The sequence below is a fragment of the Plectropomus leopardus genome, chromosome 18, assembly GCF_026936395.1.
Source record: "Plectropomus leopardus strain MGB_pleo_1.0 chromosome 18, ASM2693639v1, whole genome shotgun sequence".
Taxonomy (NCBI): domain Eukaryota; kingdom Metazoa; phylum Chordata; class Actinopteri; order Perciformes; family Serranidae; genus Plectropomus; species Plectropomus leopardus.
Window position 1 is genome coordinate 13,328,473 of NC_142193.1, and position 11,504 is coordinate 13,339,976.

The 11,504-nt window shown below is 38.0% G+C and overlaps 2 protein-coding genes across 2 annotated transcripts; one reads left to right on the forward strand and one right to left on the reverse strand.

Moving 5' to 3' along the window:
- Positions 1 to 965: 965 nt before the first annotated feature.
- Positions 966 to 5,292, reverse strand: nudt1 (nudix (nucleoside diphosphate linked moiety X)-type motif 1). The gene is made up of 4 exons (XM_042504693.2): positions 5,105 to 5,292; positions 4,826 to 4,982; positions 3,547 to 3,692; positions 966 to 1,786 (listed from the first exon to the last, which is right to left on the reverse strand). Exons 2-4 carry the CDS (start codon positions 4,975 to 4,977, stop codon positions 1,614 to 1,616), a joined length of 471 nt encoding a protein of 156 aa, XP_042360627.1. The 5' UTR covers positions 4,978 to 4,982; positions 5,105 to 5,292; the 3' UTR covers positions 966 to 1,613.
- A 940-nt stretch (positions 5,293 to 6,232) lies between these two features.
- mrm2 (mitochondrial rRNA methyltransferase 2) lies at positions 6,233 to 10,326 on the forward strand. The gene is made up of 2 exons (XM_042505613.2): positions 6,233 to 6,577; positions 9,116 to 10,326. The coding sequence occupies exons 1-2, from the start codon at positions 6,289 to 6,291 to the stop codon at positions 9,544 to 9,546; spliced, it is 720 nt and encodes a 239-aa protein (XP_042361547.1). The 5' UTR covers positions 6,233 to 6,288; the 3' UTR covers positions 9,547 to 10,326.
- Positions 10,327 to 11,504: the final 1,178 nt, after the last annotated feature.

Genomic DNA, 11,504 nt, shown 5'->3' on the forward strand with positions numbered 1-11,504 from the left:
GACGTGAATATGCAAGCAATTTTTATGTTTCACCAAATTTAAAACCTATGTTTTGTGGACAAACTTTCAAGGACTGTGAAATCATGATGTTTTACTTTTTGTCTTAGTAAGATATCACATAGCCAGACAGTGCTGAGTCATTGCTAGGAAAAGTTCTGGAAGCACCCATTATAATTCTTGTTTTTTAAAAAAAAACACACCCTGGATTGTTTGTATTTCTCTAAACCAATCACAATCGTCTGGGGCAGCGCTAAGACCAAAGCTGTTGGGACACGCTCTTAGACCACATTGGAGCTATGTGGTATGACACATAAGTAATGCACAATGAGCTGTGATGCTGGAGGGTTACAGCAAACAGCACTAGAAGAAAAAGGGGTTTTGTCCACTCGGGTGCTCTTTGGCTACACTATTTTCTGCCTAATGTGAACTGGGCTTGACAGAACTTCTTGGTTATGCAGATTGGATGGCAGCAGATATACAACAGAGCATTACAACTTTAACTGTGCATGTGTTGTACCCCAGTGATATGATGCAATGACTTCTCTTCTTTTTAACCTCTTTGGCTCCGCCCAGGGTGCAGCGACGGTGCTGTTGCAAAATGGAATTTTGTCACAGTCTACATCTGGTGAGTCAGGCAAAATTTTCTTTCACCTCAGAGGAGAGCAAAAATAAGAGAACTGGTGAATTCCAGAAATCATTGGGTACTAACAAAGTAAACAAATGATGGATATTAGCAAAGAGATGTGAAATTTGTTATGTTGCTTTCTGCATGAGCCCCTTTGTGCATCTGGGCAAAAAACAGATCTGGATATTGTTGAATTCACTTTCCCTATGTTATTAGATTTTCTGCTTTTTTTTTAAAAATTTTTTTTAGATATTTCGGATGAAAACAATGCACACTTTTGTCTGTTCACACAGTTAATCGTGTATTTTCCTCACAAAATAAAATCAAAGGGACAATGTGGCACATATGAGTTCATGTTACTTCACAAAGTGTCACCAACTGTTAACATCTCAAATACACCGAAATCACTGTGGTATGCCAACATACAAATCAGGATTTGTGCACGTGGTTCAACTTTTATTTTATGAGGAAGCTGTAGTACTGCACATACAGTAAGAAACATTTGTTTTGGCAAGAAAAATATATCAGGAATCCAGTTAGTTTGAACAGAATATGGAATCCAATGAAATTATTATTACTGTAGATGCTGTAAATATTTTATGAAAGGAATCCTTGCTGAATTGTGTTAAATCATTTATCCCGAAAAATAAAATAACATAATGGATATTTCTGTCAGTACACCGCTGCTTTGATTTATTCATTTTTAAATTATTTAAGTGTGATTAGAAAAAAAAAGAATATATTCAGCTGGCAATATTGCTAAAGAAAACAGACTTTAAAAAAAAAGAAGCAACGGTTATTTTACATGTAAACCCTCTACATGTACAGCTGACATGGTTAAAGTCCTCAGAGTCTTGATGTTTCCTCCCACAAATGAAGCTGAACAATAACGCTGAAAAGTGGGATATCTTTCAAATTTAAAGAGGAAATTTGAATGTGAATGCTTTTTTTGTCAAACTGGCAAATGTCCACAGGAATGCAGGTTGTCTCATAGTTCCTCCACTTCCTCCAGTTTGCTACTTAGAATCACATCGTGACCCTGAAACTTAAAATATCCGACAAATTTCTTCTTCTGGAGCATCAGTGGGAACCACTGGATGTCATCAGCCCACATTTGACTGAAAGGAATTTTGTCATATTCGAACCACTGAGGCCGCATTTCTAGAAAACAAAAGAGAAAATATTTCATAGGCCACTTTAGAATTCAACATTTATTTTTTCATCAGCTAGCTTAATCTGTTACTGACTTAAAACAAAAAATCATACCTCCCACCGAGGCTTTGCTTATCCTGTAACTACAGTGTGTCAAAACATATGTCGCTAACTTTTGCAATCATGCCCTGTGGATGAATTTAAAAAAGTGATCTCTTACACCACTTGCTCAGACTGCATCTGAACGTAACACTTAAACCCTTTGACGCGTGGATCAACATCAGTTTTCTTGTGCTGTCTTGAGATGCCTTTCACAAGCATTTTAACCTCATTTAAACCACAGATCAGTGCAGGTCCCTGAGAAAACTGGTCTGACTTCTCTCCTAAACATGGGTACCAAACATAATGAGAACAGGAAATGGCCCACAAATTGCAAAAACATCTGTAATCATTAGAGATTATAAAAAAATAGAGAAAAATGTTCAGAAAACTGTAATTATAATTATAATTCTATATTTTAACTTATGTTAAAGAAATACCTATATATATACATATATATATATATATATATATATATATATATATTACATCTTTATTTAGCTTATTTTATTTGTTTTGTTTTTTACTTTTTTTTTTTGTGCCTATTTTCAAATAATTTCCCCATAACCTTTTACTTCTTTCCTGCTACTTTTACTCCTTATTTTCAGGTAATTTTCTGATAACTTTTCACTAATTTCTTGATAATATTTTTTTTAAAAAAAACTTATTTTCAGGTGATTTTCATGTAACATTTCACTAATTCCTTGCTAATATTTGTCACTTTTTTTTACAGGTATTTTTCATGTAACTTTTCCCTCATCACTTTCTCCCTTGCTCAGGTTTCAAAGGGTTAAAGTCATACTGTTCCCCGAGTCTCAGCCGATGCTCTCTATCTTGCCAAATCAGTGCAACAAGCTCCACATTCTCTCTTTTTTACTAACTTCAGCACATTTTATCTAAGCTTTTTCCTCCATCTCTTCACCCCGTGGCTGTTTGGCTTCTCCTGACCTCCAGACTCTTCCACTGAGTGTTGCGCTTTGCTGTGTGTCCCTTCACTTCACCCAGCTGACCTTGACTAAACTCTCAGGAAATACACATCAGTGCAGGTCTCTACATTCCTCCTGCTGAGGGCCTCTTCTTTCCTTTGTGTGTTTACAGACTCTTACACTTTACTACTGAGAGCCGACTCTTAGATTCCTCCTCTTAACTGAGGTGCTTTCCCTGTGAACAATCATGTCTGTGGGTAAAGTTGCTGAAAAATTGTTTCAGTAAGTTTACTCAGAGGGGTTGATGTGGTCTATTTGGTTTAAAAGTTGAACTTAAGATCGTTTTGACTCTCAGAAGGCCTCACTTTAAGGAACTTTAAGGGAAAAAAAACAGAACTATTACAGGCATGAAACCTGAACTGGCAGTGAGATAACGTGAAAGGAAGTCGAGATAAAGAGGAACTAAAAGTAAAAAGGGATTTTTTGCGTAATTTTTCCACTTACTTGGAATTACGTACATCCAAAGTGCACGAGTTTTAGTTATCATGGTAACAAGTGCCATGTCTATTTTGTAAGTGACTGTTTAAAGTAATTTTTGAGGTTATAGCTGTGTCATTCCTCAGTTATTCCACTATTATTAGGATTTTCTTATAAACATAAAACCCTCAGAAAACATGCTGGACTGATCCTTTACCGTCTGCTTTCCTCTCTCCACAGTTCAGCGTGCTGCTGTGGAAGTCATACCTTCCGACTCTGATGGTTCTCCGTTATAAGCGTCAGCTCTGAAAACATGGACGTCAAGCAGCTGCGTTTCTCCAACAAATTCAAATTTGATGTTTCCAATCTTCTCGAGAGCATCCACCGTGAGGCCGCTTTCCTCCTGCAGTTCTCTAAAAATGAAGACATCCAATGAATATTTGATCATGTGTATTTTTAGAAAATAAACTCACAGTACACTTCTCACACTCACACACACACACACACACAACGCAAGAAAAGTGATGATATCAGTGTTTCCTAGGCACAGGACCTGTTTGTGTGTGCGACGCATATAGACACAAAATTATTTCTCTAAAGGATCAGCTACATTTGTTGATAAAGACAGTGAGAAGTGGTTGAGAGTTACACATAATCCAGTGAGTGGATCTCACTCCTGATTGATTTTTTAACAAGCTTCCAAAATGGTGCATTCAACAACGATTTACAGATAATTTTTAATTTTCCGTGGACAACCCACTCTACCTCCTGAGCTACAGTGGCCCCATATTAAAAATGTTTTGGTATTATGTCAGTAACTTTTTTGGTACCAGCACAGTGTGCAGGTCGTTGATTAAAAAAAAAAAAAAAAAGAAAAAAGATTGCTTTGTGTGTCTGGGACTTTTTCTTTGGTTGTTCCAGTAAGCTAAAAGACAACTCAGCAATCACAATAAACAGCATTTCTTACATTTCTTACTGACACAAAGAACTAAGTTGGTCCTGTGTTCTTTTGTTTGAAAGTGTAACTAACATAGCCTTGAGGTATTACTGATTTATTTGGCCTTCAAGTTTTTTTTTTTATACGAAGCAGGGCTCTTTTATATTTGAGAGAAAACAGCTTGGGTCTGGGCCTAATTGCCTTCGGGGGTTTCCTTCCTTCAGCTTTGGAACAAACTTCCTGCTGATGACTGATGGTCTCAACATTCATTTATTCGCCTATTCATACTGTTACACAAAAAAATGTGTGTACATTGCTCTATTTTAAAAGCCAAAAGCAGCTCTTCTGTTGTGCTGTTTTTAATAAAGCATGTTGGAGGAGTTACGATTTGTGCTGTGATATGATAATGACCACTGTGGATTTGAAAAAAGATGGATTGTGAAATCAATCAAATCTAATCAAACTTGTTTTTTTCCCCATTTTATACATAGAGTGGAAAAATACAGCTTCTATTGTTGGTTTTGATTCAGCTTTATCAAAACTATTGGCCCTTTGTGCTTTGTTTTGACCATCACAGCCTCCTGAAGACAACTTGTGAGATGTACTTACCTCCTTGCAGCATCTTCAATGGTTTCTCCAGGTTGAACTTTGCCCCCAAACCCATTCCACTTCCCAGCCCCAAATCCTCTCTTCTTCATGCCGAGCAGCACTCTTCCGGGCTGCACCACCAGCACCAGCGTTAGCAGCTTGGGGCTCAACATCTCACCTGCCCGACAGGAAGTTAGCAACATGTTTATAAACACAATGCAAACACTAGCCTTCCTGAAACTACATTAGCTGCGGTTCTGTACTGTGTGAGTTCATTCAGATGTGCTTTGACATCCTCACCTGTCCAACCTCTGCTCCGTGACCCGAAAAAATACAAAAAAAAATGAGGAGTTTCTGTATGAAAACAAGCCTTCGCGTTCAATGAATCCCGCGTGCAGCACCACAGACGTCGTCACATGGCGCGCTGATGTGTAAGAGTACGGATTGGTCCAATCCACAGCAAAATGGATTCACGAGTCCCATCTATTTGATTTATAGATCAGTAAAATGTGTAACTTTGAAATATGTTCGACTATAAACTCACAACGTGTCCACATCATAGACTGTGTGCATGTCCTGCAGTCAAACCACTCACTTTAAGCATGTAAAATAATGTATTGTGAACATTTAAAAAGTTAAATGCAATAAAATAATATGTATAAAAACAAACGAACATAAACTATTGTCTATCTATCTATCTATCTATCTATCTATCTATCTATCTATCTATCTATCTATCTATCTATCTATCTATCTATCTGTCTGTCTATTTATGTATTGTATTTTAAATCATTTATTGTATTTATTTTATTTTAACATAAGTGATTTTTTTTTTTTTAAATGGGAGAAAGGTGTGCCCTGTTTCCACGGATGTTTTTACTAAGTCTAATAGAAAATTACTTTGATAAAGTAATTGAGTTAAATTTAGTTTTATTTGTTTTGTACACGTAAAATCAAAACAGCAATAATAAAAATAAAATTAGCAATATTAATGAAGCAAAGTCTCAGTATACACATTCAACACGGGTAAGCAGTGTTATTTGCACGTCCAAAAAGGAGTGGGAAGAAATGTAGGCCACACTTGTATTATCCCACCCCTTCTCCACAACTCAAACAATTTACTCAAAATTTAACATGTATACAACCCACATTTTAAAAATATTTATTATTATTACTATTACTACCACTATTATTATCATCATCATCATCATCATCATCATCATCATCATCATCATTAGCAGTAGCAGTAGTAGTAGTATTGAATTATAGCTGGAATAATGCATGAAAAATCGTTTGGTTTTTTTTTTAATGTTAATAAAGTTTTTTATTTGTGATTCTGAACTGAAAGAAACGTGACTGTCCCTGGTAGGAACTATTTATATCAGCGTTTTGCAGCAGGAGGACATATATAAGTATGGCACAAAATGCTTTCCGCGCAGGCGCAGTTTACCTTACACTACACATGACCCTGCCCAGCCAAAACAATGTGGTTCCTCTCCCTCCAGAGGAGATGTCTCCACTCCACAACATGTTTGATGAAGAAGTTAAAGGGGAAAAGTGTCGCCGAGCAGCGCTGGCTGCAGCGGCAGCTCAGAGACCCGTATGTCAAAGCTTCTCACGCTCAAAACTTCCGGTGCAGAAGCGCCTTCAAGCTGCTGGAGATAGATGACAAGTTCAGGCTGCTGCAGCCCGGCTTCAGTGTGGTGGACTGCGGAGCTGCACCTGGAGCCTGGAGCCAGGTGGCTGTCCAGAGGGTCAACTCAGCCGGGACAGGTGAGACACACAGGAGTGAGACACACAGGAGTGAGACACACAGGAGTGAGACACACAGGAGTGAGACACACAGGAGTGAGACACACAGGAGTGGTCCTCAGGTGTTGTTGAGCTGTCAGAGAGGATATGATGAGGATGAGCTTTTATTTAGCAGACAATCCCGGTAAATGCTACAATTCTGGATATGCTTTGAGCAAAAAGTCTGACTGCAGTAATCTGTGGGGGAAGACATAATACTGCAGAGACCATTTCACAGATAACTCAAGATAATCAAGTTAGTGTTTATATGTTAGGAGCTTGTGGTGTACACATGGACATTATATAAGGACATTTCTTTTCAAATTTTGTAATTCATTTTTTGAAAACATTTTTATCATTTTTAAATGTATTATGGCTTTTTATTATTTTATTTAGTGCCCATCCCTGTTAAAATCATGTAGTCCATGCTGTGTTATTGTGGTACTGCATGTCAGATTTTATGGACTGTTAGGGAACAAAATACTATCAGAGTTTAAAAGGCTAGAGCCGCTGTAAGTTATAAAAGGATGGAAAACGTGCAAAATGTTTAATAATCTTAACTAATAATTGTGTACAACGACTGACTGATTTTATGAGTTTGGTCATTATAAAACTCCACTGCAGTTAGCAGTCTGGATAGCCTCTAAACTATTATATAAATGCAGGGAACAAGTAAAACAGCCACACTGATCTTCTTTAGTTTTATATCAGATATTTTGAATATAATATGGCCTACATATGTAATAGATGTCACAGGTAGTGCCAAGTGTTTAATGTTTTAGTCCATGTATTATGAATGCAGTATTCCTTACCTAACTGCTAACTATATTTTTTACTATTTCAGACTTTTGATTTTAATTATTTTCAACCTGGCATTCAGCCTACAGTCTCCGTTTATTTGATTTATTTGATTCACATGAAATAGCCAATAGGAAAGACCTTTTTAAATCTTTACAAGTTGATTTTCATACTAACTAATGGTAACTAGCTCTTTGGTTAGCAGAAATAAATATAATAGTAGTAACGTTTGGTAAATTCTATATTAATATGCAGTAAAAGGGATGTTCGGATATTTGGAAGTGGGGTTGTATGAGGTACATATTCATCGACCAGGCAGGAGTATCACCCCGGAAGGGAATCAAAGTAGTGGTGTAGATGGGGGAAGTATCAAAATCTTTTTAACCACCTAAAAAAGACAGTATCAGTTTAAACCTGACTTATATTTAGAATATTTTCAACGCTTAACCTGCCATCAGACAGCCTTCTCTGGGGGGGAATTAAAGCTGTTGTATTGCTTTAAAGCCACCAGACTCCATTGACAAGAACAGTAATTTTACCTCCCTCAACACAGGAGCTGCTGATCTACCTCAGCCTTGGTGGGTAGTTTGTTTATGTTGTGGTGGATTCAAACTAACCATTTAAAACACCAAAGTAACTAGGTAGCATTAGACTGGCAGCTTCTGTTTTCAATAATGTTAAATTACTTTTTTTGTCAATGGAGTCTGGTGGCTTTTAAGAGAGAGCGTAGATGAGTTTAAATTTCAGTTTGATTCCTCATCAGAAGCGGCTGTCTAAAGGCAAGGTAAAGTGGTGAAAATATTCTTAATGTAGCATGCACTTAAACTTGACAATTGCCATGTTTTTCAGATGAGCTCTTTTAGATGAAATAAGTTTCTTCGCCGCTGAACTCCGTCCACAAAAGGCAAGGCAGCTTTATCTGTTCAGCACATTTCATACAAAAGGACAATTCAAAGTGCTTTACAGAGCAATAGAATATGAACAAAGGTAATAAGGGATACAGATTCACAATAAAAGAGTATAAAATATAAAAGGCAAAATTATTTACTAAATGATCTAAACATTTTAAAATAAAAAAAATCTTCATTAAAAATAGCAAAAGTGAAGACTTGAGATGCAAAGATAAAAAAAAATTAAAATTATTATTTATTTATTTTTTTTAAAAGGACACCAATCTACACTGTTGAAGGACAAGTACCTCATACAACCCTGCTTCAAAAAATCAGAACTATCCCTTTGATGTTGAACACTGAATTTAAAAGGACATAGAAAGGCTTTAAGGTCGAGGAACAAACCTTCAGTAACGGAATCATTCAGCCCGTCTCTCGTGTTCGAGGTGAGCTTTTGTGCGATCAGCCAACCCTGAATCCAGCCAACAACTACATTCCTGTCTAACTTCAAATTACAGCTTTATAATATGCAGGTAATATCAGTAAATGAAAGTGCAGGATGCTTTTAATGCATTTAGGTTGGAAGATGTTTTTTTTTTTGTTTTTTTTTACAATGGAAGAAGTAATGGCTAACAGACTGGTCAGTTATAAGGTGGATGAAACATCACTGTATTTTTGATATATTATAATTAGCTCTTATTTGTGTGGAAAGTTCATCACCTGTGGATTTACAAAACTACTACTGTGTCAGCTTGCAATACATCAAATATGTTTGAAGTAACACATAATATCTCCTTGTAAATTACAATTGACGAGTTTTCTTGCATCCTAGATCCAGAGTTACCACATGGTACAGTTGTTGGCATTGATCTGTTGCACATACCACCTCTGGACGGTGCCCACTTCCTGTCTAGTCATGATGTCACTGATCCCGTCACACACGCCAAACTGAAAGAGCTTCTACCCAATGGCCGGGCTCACGTCATCCTGAGCGACATGGCGCCCAATGCCAGCGGTTTCCGAGAGATGGACCACGAAAAACTCATCACAATGTGTTTGTCTTTGATAGACTTGGCTGAGAGGATCTTACAGCCGGGGGGCTCTCTGATTTGTAAATATTGGGACGGGATCCTTGCTCATAAACTGCAGGAGAAACTCTCAAGTGTGTTCAAGAATGTTCAGACTTTAAAGCCGAACGCCAGCAGGAAGGATTCAGCGGAGAGATTTTTCCTCTCTAGAATGTACAAAAAGCCAGTAAAATGATCATATTTGTCTTTTATTTTTCAAATGTGCGTCCTAAAATGAGCAATAGATGTCCAATCTAGCATTTTCTGGAGATTCACAGACTGTGTTTTTGATGATTGGACATGCAGAAGAGGCTTACTAAGTGTCACTGATCAAAAGGTGGCACTGTTGAGGCATCAGTGAGGCTCACAGCTGCAGGCGAAGACACATTATATACTGCCGGTGCTGATTTTTATCCTGCAAACTTAACACAGTAGCAGCCGTGGATCCGTAATATGTAAACCTATGCAAGAATCATCAGTGTGATATTCCTCAAGAGCCCGATGCTGTTTTCTCTCAAGTTATTGTTTGCCCCACAGTGTTTGTTCTACACAGTCAGTTTGGTATTTGCTTTGTTACAGAAAGTCATTTACCAGTGCTGCTTATGCTAATAATTTTCACTGCCAGCCATGTAGAAATATGTAATCATTCTCTCATTCAGAGCGTATGAAGGGACAACCTAATACAGAGTCACATACAGCATGACTAATGGGAAGTGGGATGATACTGAAGCTTGGCACACTGCAAGTGTTGTCAGGCTCTGCTCTCTGACAGTGCAGAGATGTCCATTTCCTGTGAAAATATTTCCAGCCCTGTAGACAGATTTTCTTTTGAGATTCTTCTTTACATCACAGTGTTGGACACTTTGGAAAGTACTATTTATTTTATTTGTTTCTGTGCTTTTTCATACTGATTTGACTCAGGTCTGACTAGAGCTCAGAGTCACTGGTAATGAAATAAAAGGATGTTTCCATCAAAGCTGCTTTATAAAAGACAGTTCATATATTTGATGTGACAGAGATCTATATAGAATTTCACAGCATGATCTTGCAAATATAATATTGTCTACAATGCCATATACAGTTTTTTTTTTAACTTGCAGTCTAGTGACTTCATCCACCAGAGGCGTAGCACAAAAGTGTGAGCCCTGTGCAGCTGCTGTCAGAGTGGCCCCCCTCCCCCTTTGGCGAGGTTTCGCTGACTCTTTGCCTGTTGCTTGAACTGCAGTTTGTATTTCCATCTTTTCATATTGCTCACCAACCAAGCCGCCACCAACGCGTTGGTCACACGGCTGATCTACAAACACACCCACCCCTCTCTCTGTCCCTCAAACTCAGACCCAAATCCAATCAAACGGTAACACTAAGCAGCGCTGATCAAATATGAATCAAGATAATGATCCTGCGCTGCCTGTTTCCTAAACTTTTTCCAGAAATGTATTTTAACATCTCTGTTATGTAATGGCGAGATTTAAAGACAGAAAGTGGGCGCCACACTGCTTCCTGTATAGTGAAAACGGAGGCCATAAAAACAGAGATCAAATGGTAAAACTAAGCAGCTCTGATCAAACATGAACCAAGATTCTGTTACTGAGGTGCACATTTCTCCCCTCAAACGTTATCACAAACCTATTTCAGCTTACCATTTAACTGTAATACGAGATCTGGACGCCTGCCATTGTTTCACAAGGACCAGTCCACATTACGTCAGGCGCAAAGCATTCTGGTAGTTGCAGGTTTTCTACCTCTTGAGCAAAAGCGTCCTTTTTCTCTGTTTTCTCTGGTCATGTAGCACCAGTTTGTTAAGTATTTGCATCTTTCTACTGTATAGACAGCCTAGTTTTATTTGAGGGCCATCTTTATATCGGTGAAATACTTCTTTAAGCGTGTTCACATATTTTTTGGGACATTTTAATGCCAACAGTAGAAAGATGACAGGACAGAGAGGGATGTGAAATGGCACCCTCTTATACAAACAGCTGAATAACAGCCAGACTCATGCATTCTTCGTGGTAATCAGTAACAGCCTTTTTTTGTACCACTTTTGAAGGGACATCCATCCATTTTCATCCTCTTATCTGGGGCCGGGTTGCGGGGGCAGCAAGCACTTTAGACTTCCCCTCCCCAGCAAGGCTTTCCAGCTCCTCCTGGGGGATC

Excerpts from the sequence above, each read along its gene's own strand:
- nudt1 (XM_042504693.2), bottom strand. The coding sequence starts at position 4,977 with ATGTTGAGCCCCAAGCTGCTAACGCTGGTGCTGGTGGTGCAGCCCGGA. Across the intron at positions 3,693-4,825 it reads ATTGAAGATGCTGCAAGGAG|AGAACTGCAGGAGGAAAGCG; the intron begins GTAAGTACATCT and ends CTTCATTTTTAG. Across the intron at positions 1,787-3,546 it reads AGAACCATCAGAGTCGGAAG|AAATGCGGCCTCAGTGGTTC; the intron begins GTATGACTTCCA and ends TTTGTTTTCTAG.
- mrm2 (XM_042505613.2), top strand. The coding sequence starts at position 6,289 with ATGTGGTTCCTCTCCCTCCAGAGGAGATGTCTCCACTCCACAACATGT. Across the intron at positions 6,578-9,115 it reads GGTCAACTCAGCCGGGACAG|ATCCAGAGTTACCACATGGT; the intron begins GTGAGACACACA and ends CTTGCATCCTAG.